Raw genomic sequence first — 19,488 nt, forward strand, 5'->3', positions numbered from 1 at the left:
AGAAACAAATAATCCAATCAAAAAATGGGCAGAAGACACGAAAAGACAATTTTCCAAAGAAGACCTATGGAGAGCCACAGACACATGAAAAGATGCTTAACGTCACTCATCATGAAGAAAATACAAATTCAAACTACAGTGAGATATTACCTCACACCTGTCAGAATGGCTAAAATCACCAACACAAGAAACAATAGGTGTTGCTGTGGATGTGGAGAAAGGGGAACCCTATTACATTGTTGGTGGGAATGCAAAACCAGTGCAGCCAGTGCAGTATGAAGGTTCCTCAAAAAGTTAAAAATAGAACTACCCTATGACCCAGCAATTGCACTACTCAGGCATAAAATGAATGAACTCTTGCCATTTGCAACAACATGAATGGAGCTAAAGAGTATTATGCTAAGTCAGTCAGTCCAAGAAAGACAAATACCATATGATTTCATGCATATGTGGAATTTAAGAAGCAAAACAAATGATCATAGAGGAAAAAAGAGAGAAGCAAACCAAGAAACATACTCTTAACTATAGAGAACAAACTGATGGTTACCAGAAGGGATATGGGTAGGGGGATGGGTTAAATAGGTGATGGGGATTAAGGAGGGCACTTGTTATGATGAGCACTTGTAATGATCATAATTTACAACAGGGTTCTCCAAAAAGTCTCCATTTAAATATTACTTTAAATCTACTTTCATAAATTATAAACAGTTCTTTTTTAAATATTTATTCTGAGAGAGAGAGAATGTGAGCATGAGTGCCAAAGGGGCAGAATGAGTGGGGAGAGAGAGGATCCCAAGCAGGATCCACACTGTCAGCTCAGAGCCCAACATGGGGCTCGATCTCACAAACTGTGAGATCATGACCAGAGCAAAATCAAGAGTTGGACACTCAACCGACTGAGCCATTCAGGTAACCCATAAACAATTCTTAATTTAAAAATCCATTAGTAATATAAGGAGCCTATTATTTATAAGCTACTTTGGTTAGGAAGAGATTTTTTATTATTCCAAAATCTAGTTAAATGTTTAATTAAATATCAAAAAATTTTTAAAAATTGTTGTAAAGGCTTAGAGGATAAAATAAAAACTAACTTTAGGGCACCTGTGGCTCAGTTGGTTAAGCATCTGACTTTGGCTCAGGTCATGATCTCGTGGTTCATGAGTTCAAGCCCTGTGTCGGGCTCTGTGCTGACAGGTAAGAGCCTGGAACCTACTTTAGATTCTGTGTCTCCCTCTCTCTCTGACCCTCCCCCCCACTCATACTCTGTCTCTCTCTCTCTCAAAAATAAATAAAACATTAAAAAAATTAAAAAAAATAAAAATTAACTTCAACAGAACTGGAGATGATACTGAGGGGGATAGATTTTATTTATCAATGTAGTGACTAAAATATTTATAATGACTAAAATATTTATAAAAAGGAGCAACTTCAAGAAAGGAAAGAAAAATGCAGAAAAAAAAATATGCTCAAAGTACTTATCAGGAAGGGTTATAGAAACTTGAATAACATTCCTAGATCATATACTTCTAAAAAAGAATATAACAAATATTCAGAGTTCCACATAATCTCAGCCTTTGATGTTCACAAGTCTACAAGTATGGTTATCCCCTAAATCACAGTTTAGGAGTTAGGTTGCCTGCATATTCATTTTATCATCATTCACATTCACAGCAGTACTACAAAGAAAATGCAACCCACAGAAACCTTCTGCATATTTAGCTGAGGTTCAGAGGACAGCAAAAGATAAAACTACATTTTTCTCCATTTCTCCTCTCCCACACCTTTGCTTTATAATCAGGAAAAATCCTCAATGGAAATATCCAGACCCCTGGAAGCAGGATTCGGGGAACCAGCAAAATGCACACAAGTCAAGACAATGTAGATCCAAGAGAGAACGTTGATTTGGTGATGAATCTTTACTGGTCACCTTTCTGCATTAGGAAAACAAGGTAGTATGTCTACTTGTGATACTCCCAGTCAGGGCAGCTCCTCCAGTTCTGCTCAAGACTCTGTCCCAGTCCTTTAGCTGATGCTGCTCCCAACATACAGATGAAGGGCCCAGGTGAAAGAGCTCAGGCCTCCAATCTAATCCATGACTCAACTGGAACACAACAGTCCACATGAACCACTCAATGCTCATTCAAGTTGTACATTAAATGTCATGCCTGAACATCAAGTCTGGGTTACTCCTGAAGCAGGCTTCGAGAGATCAGCATCCTCATCACTTCATTGCTACCTGCAAGGACAGAAAGAATAAGGATTTAGTTGCAGCAAAGTCTGAGAGCTCTGTAAACCTCTAACTAGGGTGCTCCAAGCCTCACTCAGGATAGGAGTAGGTGCAAACTACAATTGTTGCTTTAACACTGAGAGGGATGGGATTATCACAGACTGCTTTCCAAAGCACAGAAAAATGTCAGGAAGTAAGAAATAAATGTACCCTTAAAAACACCTCTCTTGGGAGAGGGAAGATGACTGAGTAGGAAGATGCTGAGCTTACCTCCTCCCATGGACACACTAAGGCTGAAACTACATACAGTGCAACTAACTCTGAGACCCTGAACTCTAGCAGAACAGCTATTCCACACCTAAAGATATAAAGAAAACATCACATTGAGGAGGGTAGGAAGGGCAGAGATGGTCAAGAGCCAAAACACCCCATTGCAGTGACCCATAAGCAGGAAGATATCACAGGTGTGGAGGTCCTTCCTGAGGAGTGAAAAGTTCAAGTCTCACATCAGGCACCTTCTGCTCTGGGGATCTTCACTGGAAATATGAGGCCCCATATTGTCTGGCTTTGCAAATTAGTGGGGCTTAACTCCAGGAGAGCCAAGGAGCTACAGGAAACTGAAAGGGCCCACACACAATATCAATCACTCGGAGCTCAGGACAGAGGTAGTTGTTTGAAAAGCTCTTGGGCCATACATGAGGGAGACTTAATGACTAATGTTTGAGTGTGTGCCAGAGGGACAGGGATCTGTAGGAACTTTGGGAATGAAAGTGTTGGCAAGTGCATTTTTCTTGTACTCCTACAGCTTAGTTAGCTAGATGCTTGCGGGACCAAGATCTGACACTCTCCACCTACCTTGCTAGCACTGTTTGTCCCACCCTGGCATTCCTCCGCAGACCTTCCCTGCTTAACACACTCAATCCAGCAGATAGATGTCTCTTCAAGCAGATACCACCCACCATATCCAGCAGGTCACCTTGGATCAGTACCCGCTCCTGCCCAAAGTGACTGCTGCCCACTAGCATCCCCAGACGACCCAGAGCTGGGCCTGGTAGCCAGCCACAATGGGGGCTAACCCCACCCACCAGCACAGATACAACAGTAGGACACATACATCCTATATAGGGGACACCCCTGGAATGCTTGGTTCTAGTGACCAGCGAGATGCCTTCTATACAGGACATTACTTTCAGGACCAGGAGACACAGCTGGACTATCTAATACACAAAAACAAAAATGAGAAGACAAGAATATGCTCCAAATGAAAGAACAAGGCAAAACCTCAGTAAAAGAACTGATAAATAGAACAGATAAATAAAACAGATAAGCAATCTACTTGATAAACTTTCAAAATAATGATCATAAAGATGCTCACGGCCTTGAGAGAAGACTGGATGAACTTAGTGAGAACTTCAGCAAAGAGACATAAAATATAAAACAAAAAGTAGTTGAAGAGTACAGTAATTGAAATGAAAAATACACTAAAGGGAATTAACATCAGAAGATTCAGAATGGATCAGCAATCTGGAAGACAGGGTAGTGTGTAAAGTGCCCAAGATGAGCAGCAAAAAGAAAAAGAGTTAAAGAAATAGGTTAAGGGACCTCTGTGACAACATCAAGCATACTAACAGTTGCATTATTGGGGTCCCAGAAGGAGAAGAGAAAGAGAAAGATGCAGAAAACTTATTTTAAGAAGTAATAGCTGAAAACTTCCGTACTCTGGGGAAGAAAACAGACTTCTAGTTTCAGGAAGTAAAGGAAGCCCCAAACAAGATAAACCATGACATATAATATATATATAATATATATAATATATATAATATATATAATATAATATAATATAATATAATATAATATAATATAATTAAAATAGTAAAAATTACATATAAAGAGAAATCTTAAAAGCAGCCAGAGAAAAGCAAATAGTTATATAAAAGGGAAAGTACCCAGAAAGGTAAGAGCAGTTTTTCAGCAGAAACTTTGCTGCCAGAAGGGAGTGGCATGATATATTCAAAGTGCTGAAAGGGAAAAAACCTAAAACCTTGAATAGTCTACTGGCAAGGTTTTCATTTAGAACTGAAGGAGAAATGAAGGATTTCCCAGACAAACAAAAGTTAATGGAGTTCATCATCACTAAACTGCCCTCATAAGAAGTGCTAAAGGAACTTCTTTAAGTTGAAAAAAAAAAAAAAAAGCAACAACTAGAAGTAAGCAAATTATGAAAGGAAAAATTTCACTGGTGAAAGCAAACGTAATATAGGTAGTAAGTCAATCACTTATAAAGCCAGTGTGAAGGTTAAAAGAAAAAAAATAGTAAAATCACTTATATCTAAAAATTAGTTAAGGGACTCATAAAATAAGATGTAAAATATGACATCAAATACATAAAATGGGGGGGTACTAAAAATGTAGTGCTTTTATAATGTGTTTGAATATAAGCAAACATCACTTAAAATAGACTGCTATATACATACGGTGTTATACATGAACCTCATGGTAACCACATACCAAAAACCTGTAAGAGATGCACAAAAAATAAAGAGAAAGGAATCCAAGCATAACATTAAGGTAAGTCATCAATCACAAGGGAAGACAGAAAGAAAAGAAAAAAGAAACTGAACAAAAACAACCAGACAACAATTAACAAAATGGCAATAAGTACATAGCTATCAATATTACTGTTACTTTAAATATAAATGGACTAAATGCTCCAATCAAAAGACAAAAGGTGACTGAATGGATTAAAAAACAAGATCCATCTATAAACTGCCTATAGGAGACTTACTTCAGACCTAAAGACTCATACAGACTGAAAGTGAAGGGATGGAAAAAGATCTTCTATACTAATGAAAATTTTTTAAAAAGCTAGGGAAGCAATACTTATATCAGACAAAATATGCTTTAAAATAAAGACTATAACAAAACACGAAAAAGGTAATTACATAATGATAACAGGATCAATCAAACAAGAGGATATAACAATTATAAATATTGACGCACCCTACACAAGAGCACCTAAATATATAAGGCAAATACTAATGGACATAAAGAGAGAAATTAACAGTAATACAATAATAGTAAGAAAATTTAACACCCCACTTACATCAATGGGTAGGTCATCCAGACAGAGAATCAATAAACAAACAATGGCTTTGAATGGGCCTTAGAACAGATAGGACTTGAGGATATCACAGATATATACAGAACATGCCATCCAAAAAGATGAGAACACATATTCTGTTCACGTGCACATGGAAGTGCACATTCTCTGAGACAGATCACATGTGAAGCCACAAAACAAGTCTTAATAAATTTAAGAAGAGTGAAATCATATTAAGCATCTTTTTCAACCACAATGGTGTAAAACATGTGGAGGCTAAACAACATGCTATTAAACGACCAATGGGTCAATGAAGAAATCAAAAAGGAAATAAATAAAATAGCATGAGACAAATGAAAATGGAAAGCCAACATTCCAAAATCTTTGGGGCAGAGCAAAATCAGTTCTAACAGGCAAGTTTATACTGATATGGGCCCTCTTCAAGAAACAAATCTCAGGGTTGCCTGAGTGGCTCAGTTGGTTAAGCGTCTGGCTTGGACTCAGGTCATGATATCATGGTTTGTGAGTTTGAGCCCTGCGTTGGGTTCTGTGCCGACTGCTTGGAGCCTGAAGCGTGCTTCAGATTCTGTGTGTGTGTGTGTGTGTGTGTGTGTGTGTGTGTGTGTGTGTGTGTGTCTGCCCATCCCTTGCTCATGCTCTGTCTCTCTGTGTCTCTCCCTCTGTCTCAAAAATAAATAAACATTAAAAAAAAAAAAAGAAACAAATCTCAAACACACAATCTAACTGTATACCTAAGGGAATTTGTAAAAAAGAATGAACAAACTCAAAGTTAGTAAAAGGAAGGGAATAACAAAGATCAGAGCAGAAATAAATGAAATAGAGACTAAAAAAACAATAGAAAAGGTCAGTGAAACCAAGAGTTTGTTCTTTGGAAAGATATACAAAATTGATGAACGCCTAGCCAGCCTTATTAAGAAAAAAAAAAAAGAAAAAAGAGAGAGAGAGAAGACTCAAATAAGTAAAATCAGAAATAAAAGATAAGAAGTTACAACCAACACCACAGAAACATAAAGGATTTAAGACGCTACCACAAAAAATGATATGCCAACAAATGGGACAACCTGAAGAAAGAAACAGATAAATTCCTAGAAACATACAATTTTCCAAGACTGAATCAGGAAGAAATAGAAAATGTGAACAGGCTGGGGGCACCTGGGTGGCTCAGTCAGTTAAGTGTCTGACTCTTGATCTCAGCTCAGGTCTTTGTCTCAGGGATGTCAGTTCAAGCCTCGCACTGGACTCTGTGCTGAGCATGGAGCCTAAAAAAATCTGAACAGACAGATTACTAGTAACAAAATTGAATTGGCAATCAAAAACCTCCCAACAAAGAAAAGTCAAGGACTGGACAGCTACAAACATTAAAGAAGAGTTAATACCTTTCCTTCTTAAACTATTTCAATTGTCAAATTACTATGCTGTCTACCTGAAACTATTATAATATTGTATGGCCACTATGCCTCACATTAAGAAAATGCACCTACAAAAGCACAGAGAAAGTACCAAAGGAGATATTTTGGACTTACATATATAAAGAATCTAAAATATGAATTCTGAATGTGGACACATGAGTCATTTTTTTTTTTTTTTTACTTTTCCTATATTTTACGAGTTTTCAACAATAAATACACCAATTTCATTGGTAATCAGAAAAAAAATTTTTAGGGATGCCTGGCTGGCTCAGTCAGTGGAACATGCAACTCTTGATCTCTGGGTTGTGAGTTTGAGCCCCATGTTGGGTGTAGAGATTACTTAAAAATAAAATCTTAAAACAAACAAACAAAAACACTGAATTTTTTATTTTATTTTTAAATTTTTTAACGTTTATTTATTTTTGAGAGACACAGAGAGACAGAGAATGAGCAGGGGAGGAACAGAGAGAGAGGGCGACACAGAATCTGAAGCAGGCTCTAGGCCCTGAGCTGTCAGCACAGAGCCTGACGCAGGGCTTGAACCCACGAACCGTGAGATCATGACCTGAGCCGAAGTCAGTTGCTTAACTGACTGAGCCACCCAGGTGCCCCAACACTGAATTTTAAAAAAATAAACAAAAACATTTTCCCTGAAAGGAGGGGTCAACTTCTTGCTTCATTTTTACAGTGGGTTTTAATGCAAAGAGAAATATGAACCCCCATGAGGAATGAGTAATCACACATCTCAAATAAAACCAAGCCAAAATTTCAGATTTATCCAGTAACGAAGTCCACAATGAAACAAAGTGATCAAGACCAGTGCCCCAAATTTTCTAGAAGTGGATGATGGCATGGCCTGAAATCTATGTATCTGGCCTTTCCCATTTCTTCTTGTAAGGTTAAAAGGCAGAGTTAGAATAAAGGTGAAGTCTCACACACTCATAAAAGCTGGGTAAGGAAACAACCACAGGAGTAATCAGAAGAATTTGAGCAAGAGTGACTGACCTCATCGATGTGCTTCAGGAATGGGGTTTGCAGAAGAAAGCGAACTCTAACTTTTACAAACTGTGATTTGGTCATCACACCAGAGCAGTGGGTTCAGTTTCAGAGTGGTGTTCCCAGACACACAGTGACAGTCTTGTTTGAAAACTTGTTAGAGATGCAAATTTTTAGGCCTACCCAAGACCTACTGAGTGAGAACTTCTGGGCACAGAACCTAGCAATCTATTTTCACAAGCCCTCTAGGTGATTCTGACACTTCTTCAGGTTTGAGAAGAATGCTTTGAAAATGGCAGAGAGACCAATGCCCACAAGCCTCTCCTCTGCCACCATGGAAGCAGCCCCACATTGCACCACTGAAAGTCACTTAGACAAGCCTCTGCCCCATCTGGCTCTCCTACAGTGTAAGCACCCCTGGCTGTTTACACTAACTGGGACAGGAGTCACTGGTGTGGAGTGTGGAGAAGGCCATGCCCTGAGCCATACTCCCAACAGCTTACACATTTCCCAGCCCAATCCACTCTGTGATTGCTAAGAAGATACCCATATGATTTAGTTTACTGAAAAATCCATTAGTCATATTATAGAGATATGAATTTATAGAGGTTCCTGGTGATCAAATTAGCTCACATTTGCTGTGTTAATTACTGTACCGAAGTTTGGGGATCCTTGAGGACCAAGTACTTTATGAGAGTAAAGAACAGTTACTGCTGCAGTTTTCAAAATGCTTTCTCATGTATTACCTGAGTTTGAATGTTCTCTAAAGTTTGCAAAGAAAAAGAGTAGAAATGGAGTGATTTGACAGCTTATTTCTGGTGACAAAGCAGAGCCTCCTGACTCCCAGGATAGTGCTCTTGTATGGCATCAAAAAGCACTTCCAGAGTAGGGTCAGGAAAAAGAGGAAGGAGGAAGGCAAAAGACAGACAGGATCTGATGGTACCCTGAGAACCAGCCAGCATAGGGACAGACAGGCCAGGGAAAGTGGTGACCCTATAACCATTCTGGAGAATAACCTCTGGCAATTTTTACCTTCTAGGATTTGATGGACCCTGGAGTCCCGCACATACTGCTGAACAGCATAGTCCTTCAGGTAGCCATAGCCTCCATGCATCTGTAAAGCCTGGTTGCAGATCTGCAGGGAGATAGGGACTACACATCTCTGATTTTGGGAAGACTATGGAACAAGTGGCTTCTCCTTCCACCCCAGCCTCCTATAAACTAATATGAGGAAGAACAACCTACAGATAACCAGCCAAGCTCAAAAAGGGGCTCTGTATTCTGTGTGATTGGACAACAACTACTAAACTTACCAGTTCCCACCAGGCGGGCAACTCAGAAAGCTCTGCCTTTCTTGCTTATTATCTGCAGGGGAGAGGCTGCCCACAAGCACTTTGGCTGGGATTATGTGAAGTCATGGTGTCATCTAGTGGCAATGCAGCCTCATGTGGCAATGGCTTAGCCCTTGACATTTTAAACACAGCATAGTGCTAAATTTGAACAAGAGGCACTGGAAGGCTCTGAACCTTCTTCCAAAAGAAGTGTCTCATCTAGAACACAATCAGTTAACAGTGCCACAGTGGAGTGTGCAATGGCACAGGGCAGATAAAAAGTCAGCTCCCAAGCAGACCTCTCATTTGTTCATTTATATCCGTAAGCCCCAAGGCAATCTCTGCAGCATCCGAGGAGTTAACTAATGGCTCTCAACATCCCTGGACCCAAAAGCTGGTCCCTGTCCACCCAAGACAGCCAGAGGGCACCATTACGCACAGCAAAGCATTCATCTGTAGCGAAGAGCTTGGCCATGGAGCACAGGGCCACTGCATCTTCCCGCTCCTCCTGCAGAGCTACTGCTGCACTGCGGATTATCAGCCTCGAGGCCACCAGCCTTGTTGCCATATCAGCCAGTTTGAATTGCAGGTACTGCAGCAACAGGGGAGAAGAGAACCAGACAAGATAGACAGGCTTAGACCAGCACCTGATCTGGGGACCTCCATAAGCCTTCTCTGATGAGGTACCTTTTCTAAGTGACCCAAGCTTCAAAGTCTCCTTCAGACTTTGCAGAGAAATGTATCTTCTACAGAGAAAATGTATCACCTTGTGAGTTCTAAGACCACTTCGCTTGCCCTGCACTTCAATATTACCTCCTGAGAAAGATTACTGGTAAAATTAGAACATAAGTTCTAAGATGGGGGCAGAATTTCAATGAGAAATCACAGCCTCACCCTCCTAGAGGATGTGGACCACAAAGCAGATCTCATACAGAGCTGAAAGCAAATGCAGGGGCATCTGGGAAATAACCTGGTTACTGGCCAGAGGCTCTCCAAACTGCTTCCGAACATTGAGGTAGTCTCGGGTGAGGATGACCGAAGCATGAGCAGCTCCTAGAGAGCAGGAAGCTGGAAAGGAAGAGTGCCAACATTTCAAGTGAGCCAGCACAGTGCTGCCTGCTGGAGTCCGTTACCTCCCTGCCCCATCCTGTTGTGTTCTCACCAACATTGATCCTCCCTCCATTCAGTCCTTTCATGGCAATGATGAAGCCCTGCCCTTCATCCCCAATTCTGTTGGTCATGGGGACTGCACAGTCTTCAAAGATCACGGCGCGGGTTGGCTGTGAGTTCCACCCCACCTGGCAAAAATCAGGGACTGTATGGCTGCCCAACAGGGCAGCATTTAGGGCACCGTTCTCTGTTGATGAAACCCTGTGAAGTACAGGTTCCATTATCCTGGGACTTAGACCTTGAGAACTTAAAATCAGAGACAATATAAAAGTTCAGACTTAAACACTTGTCAATTGTCATAGATTGTTTTTTCAGTGAAACATTTTTTAACATATTATCTGCTTTCTAATGTCTATTTTACCAGACTAACCTATCCACAAACATTTCTCACAATTTCTTTGAGGATTGGGGCAGAACTGTCCTCATTTTTAGTGCCTCTACAAGTATATTCTTTTATTTAAAAAAAAAAAAGTTGGGGGGGGAGCACCTGGGTGGCACACTTGGTTAAGTGTCCAACTTTGGCTCAGGTCATGATCTCACATTTCGTGAGTTTGAGCCCTGTGTTGGGTTCTCTGCTGTCAGCACAGAGCCCCTTTGGATCCTCTGTTCCCTCTCTCTCTACCCCTCTCCTGCTTGTGTGTTCTCTCTCTCTCTCAAAAATAAACAAACATTAAAAAAAAAACATAGACAATATAAGGGTTATTTGATTTGTCCTTCTATAAGGATAACAAGGATTATCAAGAACAACAGTCACACTTCTCCTTTTAAAAGCTTAGTGTTACTTCTAAGATTGTTATCATTAGATGAGAGGAATAACACTCACTGTGCTGGCAATACCTGGTTGAGTGTTTGGCTGCAGAGAGATCTAATGACGTGCTGTCAGCAGCTCACATGAGCCAATTACACACATCTTTTCCTAACGTGGCATTCAGTGATAACAGGTTGGTGGCCTTACAGATGAGTGTTTTGGTTTTTGTTTTTCCTAAAGAGCTGATTTACCAGGACATCACTGAATATGTCAGCCACGAGCCCAGAGAGAATTCTAAATACCTAAGATGTGGTCCATGTTATGAAACTAACTAGCTGTATTTATCTCTGAACAAATCACTTGATTTCTTTGGGGCCTCGGTTTTCCTTTATGTAAGAGAACTGGACTGGAAAGCCAGCAGGGCCACTTTCTTCAAATAAAATCTTATTCAGAAGTCTCATATATAAATAGATAAAGACCCTCACTACTTGATCCTCTTCATCTCTTCTTCAAGGTATTTCAAGGTTTCAAAGAACTCTAAGGCTCAATGAGGCAGATTTTTAAAAGCACAAGACTATGTAAAATTTCCCACTTCTCGTATAGCTCTGTAAACACTACTGCCTTTACTTGACCATTTCTTTACATAAAAACACTCAATAGCTCCCTCTGTTGGCAAATAAACTTTATTCCTCAACCTTTCATTTAGGGTCTTCTACAATTTGGGCCGGTCCTTCTTTACCAGTCTTTTCTTCTATTGGTCACCTATTGGTAGTCTCAACTCAAACTGGTCTGTGTACTGTGCCACTAGGTTTTTTTCAATCCATATTTTGCTTATTCTGCTCTCTCTATCAAAGTCTGGCTTAAATGAAACCTCCTGAGGCCTTCTAGGTCACTTGAGCCAACACTGAACTTCTCTTTTAGGCTCCCATAATCTCTACAAGTTTCAAACCTCCCAATATTGGCCTGTATGGGGGTTACCTGAGAACTTATCTCCCCAAATAAACACCTAAAAGCAAGACTGAAACAAAAATTATTATTTTAATAATATTTCTAAAGAGCTCAAAACAAATACCTGCTACCTCTTCACTTCTAACCCCTTACTATAAAAACATCTACCTTCCTCCCCTATGCAGAGAATTCTTTTCCTAATCCTATCTGGGCCCCTGGGTAGCTTTAGCCAGTGAGAACAGATATCCCATTTCCCTTTCTGAAGGCCCTGAACTGCTGGGCCACTACCACTAGAGCCCATTCCTTCTGTCACTCTTGACTTCTGTCCTACATATTATCTTCATTCTCTCTTCTGGGAGTCCTCACTTCCAGCCCTCCCATGACAAAACTCATTCTTCTCTGCAAAACCTTTTAACAATTAAATCCAAGATAAAGTCCTCATTACCTTCCCATAAAGTCAATGCAAAACTAGTAGTTTAAAGCTCTCAGCTATATAATGTGTTAAATATGCCAAGTCACAACCATCCTTGCAGGAAAGATGGCATGGAACAGGGAGAAAGGCTGGCTGCTTGGGTCACCAGAACAGTCAGGTCAACCATGGGGATCAACGGGTGACTCTTCATCTCGGCCTACAAGGCCCTGCTTACTGTCCAATTTCATCCTACACCTACACCATTCTTTTCTTTGCTCACTTCTCTAGGACCATACTGAACATTTTTTCCGTTTCCCAAATAGGCCTTCTGTCTATTTGTTGTATCTGCCCAGAATTCTTCCTATGGTTGTTCCTTCTAATATACTTGGGATCTCATCTCAAAAGTCATGACCTCTCAGAGTTCAGGTCTATTGTAGAAGCTCCCAAGCTCTCCTCAATCAGTATCCTATCAACCTGTTTTATCTCCTCTGTAGCACAGAACACTTCCAGAAGGCACCTTGCTTATTCACCTGTCTGTGGCTTATCTCTGCTTGCTGGAAGGTTAATTCCATGGGGGCAGAGCTTGTCTTTGTTCACTGCTCCATCCCTACTGTTTAGAAGAATGCTTGGCACACAGTGGGCACTCACCAGCTGTCAAATGCATAAAGAGATGTCCTTCCAGATTTCCCTTGCATTGAAACATATATAAAGCAAAACTAATAATTAAAAAAAGACAACAAAAAAGAAAATGTATATACTTAAAAAGTGAGAGAAAATAGAAAATGAAAGGAAGAAAAGATATACTTTTTGTTTCTGGAACTTATTTACAACTTTTCTCTAGGCACTAAACTTGATAGCTTTGGTATTCTGTCAACAGAATACTGAGGTGGATACTACCCTTGTGTATTGAAACAATCATCACTACCTTTATAAGCAAAGACAACCTGAATCAGCATAACTCAATCCTGTAAAATTATGTGCCAGACTATGTAAGTTGATCTATGTCATATGGCCTAAAGCAGACATTCCTAGAATTAAGATATCCTATAGCTGTATAACTTCACATACATTATACACGTGACACAGCATATGTCTTATAATTTCAGACAAGGCTAGGAGTGACTTTTGTATCCTCCCCATCCCAGGAGCCAGCATCAGGCTTTGTACACGGCAGGAATCTAGTAAAAACCCATTGTCCTATAAAAGATAAGGGGCACTAATACTTCTAACTCTTTGGCAGTTTATAAAATATCAGGAAGGCTCATGAAGGGAAATATGGAAACCCTAGGAGCTATGAAAGGAGAAGTACATTTAGGGGTCATTTCATTACCTGAATTCTCCCCCAAAGTCATAACTGTAACAGTACATATTGGAGGCAGATGACAATTCTGGTCACCTGCCCTAACAAATCTGAATGGTCTCATCTTACCACCAGCTACAGTTATATAATCATAGTTTTACTATTCATGGCCTGACTAGGGGATTTCTTAATCCTAGAAATGTCTTTCCAAACCACCTATGGAAACACCCTTCTTCTTACATTATTGAAATACCCATAATCATCTCCAATGAGTTTTATTTTATTTTTATTTAAAGAAGAAAAGTGGCTGATATGCTTTTCATTCCTGAGACCTCTAGTCACCAACAGATCTTCTGTAAGTATTTTTTCCTGGGATAAAAAAGTGCACTAAAATAAGAAGTTGGATAAAAAGCACAGGTCAGGGGCTATGGCTGAGTGGCTCAGTCAGTTAAGCATCCAACTCTTGATTTTGGCTCAGATCATGATTTCATGGTTCGTGAGTTCGAGCCCTGCACTGGGTTCTGTGCTAACAGTATGGAGCCTGCTTGAGATTCTCTCTCTACCTCTCTCTCTGCCCCTCCCCTGGCTCGCACTCTTCCTCTCTCTCTCTCTCTCTCTCTCTCTCTCTCAAAAATAAGCAAACTTAAAAAAATTAAATAAAAAAAACACAAGTCAAAAGTGGAGGTGAGGCAGACAATAGAGAAATCCCTCACACTAAAATGACAGGTGGCTTATGGAACTTACTGACAAACTCCACCATTTTTGCCAGTGGTATAGTATTTCTGTAGACATGCCCTATTTTATTTCACCTGCTCCTGTTGAAACTGTAATAGGAGCAACTGCCTCCAATGCAAGTTAGCAAGTATGTAAACCTATTCAAACAAAACAAATAGAACAGAGATAGGTCTGGCAGGTAACAGATTCTTGAATTGCTTGAACTTGAATTGCTTCATGTCCATTAGCCACTCACCTTTTTTTCCTTCTTGCCAAAGCTGAGGCCAGGGGTTCCCTTCTCAACAACTATACATGAGATGCCTTTGGGGCCTGGTCCTCCTGTTCGGCACATGACTACATAGACATCTGATTCACCTCCACCACTGATAAAGGCCTGGTGGTTGGAGAGGGGGTGCACAAGGATCAGGAAACACATGCATTCCTGCAGCAGCCTAACAACTGGGAAAACATAGGGATTCTCCCAACAGTAGGTTGCTAAGAGGTATATGGTGGCACAGAGAAATGAAGAAGGGGTAAAAAGAACCTGTGCTGACTGGGGAATCAGGGATCTAGCTGATGAAACTATAAAAAGGATAAACAAAAATGAGGAAAATTATCTGGACTCAGATCAGAAGAAAGAGAAAGCGGGGCATCTGGGTGGCTCAGTCGGTTAAGTGTTTGACTCTTGATTTTGGCTCAGGCCATGATCTCAAGGTCATTGACATGGAGCCCTGTGTTGGGCTCTGCACTGAGTGTGGAGTGTGCTTGGGAGTCTCTCTCCTTCTGCCCCTCCCCCACTTGCGCTCTCTCCCCCTCTCTCTCAAAATAAATAAATAAACTTGAAAAAGAGAGAGGAAGTGAAGGTAAATAAAGGGAAATAGGTCAGAGGTTCTCTACCCAACATGTAAAAATCCCAGGAAATATTAACTCGCAGAGAGCAAGGATCCAGGTGATATCAGCAGGAAGATGGGAACAATTCTGTAAGGTGGGTATGCTGGTACCTTGGAGCCATTGAGGATGTAATGATCTCCTTGTCGTTTCGCTGAGGTCAAAAGGGACGCAGCATCACTGCCACTTCCTAAGGCAGGGATCAAAAGGAAGCAGACAGGGTAGGAGAGAAAGTCAGTGAAGTTAAGGGACACTCAGCACGGCTCCACTTCCAAGGAAATCTTTCCTTACAACAAACAGCTCAGTGTTTCCTACTTTGAAACTCAGACAGCCAAAGGAACTCTCTGTATTTGGTGAAAATGGTGGACAGCAATCAGATCATTTTCCATCTCCCAGAACACCGGCTTGCAGTGAGCCTTCTACAAGGAAGTTCCAGTCGACAGCCTGGATAGACTCTGGCCTAGAGGCCTCTGAGTCTTGTGACATCAGGCCACAGGAATGGCTGAACTTCATGGTTAAATAAGGGTTATATGCTTTGCCTGAGCAGCATCTCCTGATTCATCTTGCTGGCAGCGTGGCAAACCCACCTGGTTCAGTGAGGCAGTAGGAAGCAAATTTCTCCATGGTACAGAGTGGTGGGCAAAATTTGTGCCTCTGTTCCTCATTTCCAAAAGTATCGATCATCCAGACACACATGCTGACAAGTAAACCAAGAAGAAAAGACCAAAAGGGAAAAAAAAAAAAAAGAAAGAAGAAACAACAATGACAGAGTTAATATGGAGAAAAAGACATCTGAAGGGGGAAGGTCTGGGGAAGGAGAACACAGGTAGCAAAGCAGAGTGAAGCAGAAGAGAGAGTGGGAAGAGAAAAACTGCCACTGAGGAAATTCAAATTTAAAGGAAAGGCCTAGGTTAAAACATACTCCCGGAACACACAGTTCCCACAGATAATCAGGATCAAGGTATTTCTCACTTGGATGTTCATGCTACTTCTAGTTAGGTTCAATAAGGTCCCTAAAAATCAAAGAGTTATATAGGTACTTTTGCAAATTCCTGGAGGCTTTGTCTTTGGGTTGAGGAAGAGGGGATCAGGGCCCTAACCACTGTCCTAGAGAAGTCTATTTGGTTCCAGCTCAATCTAGGATTTGAGAGAAAGCTGACAGACCTCATTCTCCAAGCAACATACAACATGACAGATTCCAGTCCAAGAGGCAATAGCAGGCCTAGTGTGAACTTTTACAGTTAGGTTCCTCAACGGCAATCAACCTTCGAAGATGAACTTTTCTCTCTTTACCTGAAAATTTCACAGTCAACCGGTATGAGCACTTTGTTGTGCTCACCAAGCTTTGGCACTCACTTGTGGATGCTTATATAGGCTGTGGTGCTGGTACAGCCTGTAGCCAAGGCTTCAAAGATGACAGAGGTATCGAGCCGTGACAGTCCAGACCCACCTACATCTGTTCGTACGTAGACCCCCCCAAAGCCTAGCTGAGCAGCCTTCCGCATCACGTCTACTGGGAACAGCTCCTACAAAAAAACCAGGGTCATCAATAAGTGATTCACAGATGGACTTTTCTTTAAATGGCACAATGGGGGATTAAGATGTTTGCATTTGGGAGAGTGTAGTATTCCCTTAACATAACAGGCTATTTGTTACCTATAACAGTTAAAACGCATTCTGGAAGTACTGGTTTTCTAGTGTTAAAGTTTCTTTTTATTATCAGAATTGCCTTGGTTTTAAGAGTGTCCAAATCTTTGTATAATTAAAAAAAAAACAAAAAACAAAAAACAAAAAACAAACTGGTCTTAGGCACCTGGGTGGCTCAGCTGGTTAAGCAACCAACTCTTGAGTTAGGCTCAGGTCATGAACTCATGATGGGGAGATGGAGCTCCATATTAGCTGAAGGAAAGAGCCTGCTTGGGATTCTCTCTCTCCCTCTCTCTGTGCCCCTCCCCGACTTGCACACACTCTCTCAAAATAAATAAACATTTTAAATAATTAGTTAAAAAAAAAAAAAACCAACAGGTCTCTACAAGATGATGAGGATGTTTCTAGGAAAGGAATCACGCCATTACCAGTACTCTAATCTGCAGTAAGAATTGTGCAAGGAGAGTAAACACTGAAAAGTTAGGACTACAAGGAGATCTTGGTCACCACATGAGGCATTTTTGGAACATCTAGCCATAAGGAGAACTCCCACCTTCTGGTCCCACTCTGCCATATGTGGAGCCATCTCCTGGGCAGCAAAGTCAAAGGCCACTTTCTGAAATTCCTTCTGCTCTTCATTTAGTCCTATGGAAGCTGTGGGCAAGATTGTATATACTCAGTTTCAGGACAGGAGTCAGGGAAGGATATTGCCAAGAGCAAGAACCACAAAGCTGGGACAGTTGACCTAATACAGCATTTCTCTTACACAATAAGGTAAGTCAGGAACCCCAATCAACTTCAGTTATCCCATTGTAAAATGAGGGGGCTGCACTATTTACTGAGTAAATTTCCTCGTCTGTAGAATGAGGAAAGTATACATAATGAGTATATATGTAATATATGATACATAAAATACAATACAAATCATAATTGTCTTAATCACTTTTCACTTATTAAAATATGCAATGAAACAAAGAAATATTTGTTAATCACTCCCATTAATTTGATATTCTAATATGTGGAATGATACATTAAGGGACAATTTCCTTTAATTTTACTGATTGAGAGATACTTTCTTTTAAAGGTGAAAAAGTACCTCATTGGTTGAAGTTACACAACTAGCTGATGGAAGTACTCCAACATATTTCACTTATTTGTTATTTAATATTAACCTATTTAATATTTAATCTATTTGTTGCCAGAACAACTCCTTACCTGCCTTGGTATCCGCAAGGGTAATTTTGTTTACCAAATTCTAAATGCTAGAACAGGGCAGCAACTTATGAAGGAGTTTTAGGACATGGAGAAGAAAACAGTATTCTATACTAGTGTATATTATAGATCTGGGTGTAATCTAAGGGATTCATCACCTATTCTACAATGAAGAAGTGTCATTTATTCGAAAGGTTTTTGTTTTGTTTTGTTTTTGTTTTTGTTTTTTTCAGAAGAAAAAATGTGGTTAGGTACTTGACAGAATCACAAAGTGGCTGGGTATCTATCCCTAGTCAGCCTAGGCCCCTATCACTCTCTGTTCTTCACATCCAAATTATTTGGTACTTAAAAACACTCAGGTCTGTCAATTCTCATAGTTTCCCATTTGCAATAATAATTATTTTCCCTGCAGGAATTTCAATAGTAAAAGGTTTTAGGTGTTACATCATAAAATTTATGTGAGCAAATCTTGTGTCACATAAGGAAGGAGCATTCCTTCATCTAACACAACCAGCACCAGGCTTTTTACATTCTTACTACCTTTATGACCCTTAAATGACCTATGATTAAAACAAAATAAAATGAAACAAAGTCATGAGTTTCTGCACCTCTCTCTATATCCACTCCTTATCAGGAAGCAGGGATCGTAACAGAATCTACCTCAGAGTTGTGAGGATAATTGTAAAACCCTTAGTTACTGTTTTCACAAGTAAACGTATTAAATGTATCGAGAAGTCGATAATATCAACTACGTTTAAGGAGATTTGAACAATTAACAAACAGCATCAGCAGCAAAGATTAAGCTGTAACTACAAAGTATTTTCCTATCTTAATATATCTTTAGAGGGCCCCTGTGAAGTAGGCAGGAGGAAAGACAGGGCTTAAGCAGAAGGCCTGGAGCACAAATTCGGACGCCTGGCTTCCCGACCACGGAGGGGATGGGGTGGAAGAGTAATAGACGAGGGCCAGGGGCGCAACAGATGGAAACAGCAGAGAGTGAGGGCGGCCAAGGGAAGCCAGCCAGGTGGACGGGATGGGGTGACCCGCCAGCGAGGGAAGCCGACTTGGGAGAGGGCAGGTGGGCCTTGGGGTGATGACCCCGGTGACGGCCCACGACAAGCCAGGGGTGACAATGCGCTCTACGGGTGCGCAGACCACTGCATTCCCTCCCCGCACACCGGAGGAGAGACTTACGATCGATGCAGGAGACCAAGCTCCGGCGGCCGCTCTGGGCGGGGGCCTGCAGACCACCACGCAGGCAGATGAGCGGCCTTCCCAGCCTCCAGCAGCCTCTGCGCAACATAGTAGCCTCTGCTCCACACAGAATCTGCAAGCGGGTTATGTTCGCTACTGCAGGAGCCAGGC

The 19,488-nt window shown here is 40.9% G+C and overlaps 1 protein-coding gene across 4 annotated transcripts; it reads right to left on the reverse strand.

The window, feature by feature from the left end:
• Nucleotides 1-1,346: 1,346 nt before the first annotated feature.
• ACAD8 (acyl-CoA dehydrogenase family member 8) lies at nucleotides 1,347-19,485 on the reverse strand. Of its 4 annotated transcripts, none has more exons than XM_015072460.3 (11): nucleotides 19,318-19,478; nucleotides 17,465-17,565; nucleotides 16,621-16,790; nucleotides 15,852-15,961; nucleotides 15,378-15,454; nucleotides 14,633-14,770; nucleotides 10,247-10,382; nucleotides 10,055-10,152; nucleotides 9,524-9,676; nucleotides 8,786-8,888; nucleotides 1,347-2,236 (listed from the first exon to the last, which is right to left on the reverse strand). In XM_015072460.3, the coding sequence occupies exons 1-11, from the start codon at nucleotides 19,424-19,426 to the stop codon at nucleotides 2,184-2,186; spliced, it is 1,248 nt and encodes a 415-aa protein (XP_014927946.1). In that variant the 5' UTR covers nucleotides 19,427-19,478; the 3' UTR covers nucleotides 1,347-2,183. The 4 variants fall into 4 exon arrangements, with proteins under 4 accessions (XP_014927946.1, XP_014927948.1, XP_053059822.1 ...); XM_053203846.1 differs by lacking the exon at nucleotides 1,347-2,236 and adding an exon at nucleotides 4,128-5,831 and having other exon boundaries at nucleotides 8,709-8,888; nucleotides 19,318-19,482; XM_015072462.3 differs by lacking the exon at nucleotides 8,786-8,888 and having other exon boundaries at nucleotides 19,318-19,479.
• Between the last annotated feature and the right edge of the window lie 3 nt (nucleotides 19,486-19,488).

The sequence above is a fragment of the Acinonyx jubatus genome, chromosome D1 (assembly GCF_027475565.1).
Source record: "Acinonyx jubatus isolate Ajub_Pintada_27869175 chromosome D1, VMU_Ajub_asm_v1.0, whole genome shotgun sequence".
Classification (NCBI taxonomy): Eukaryota; Metazoa; Chordata; class Mammalia; order Carnivora; family Felidae; genus Acinonyx; species Acinonyx jubatus.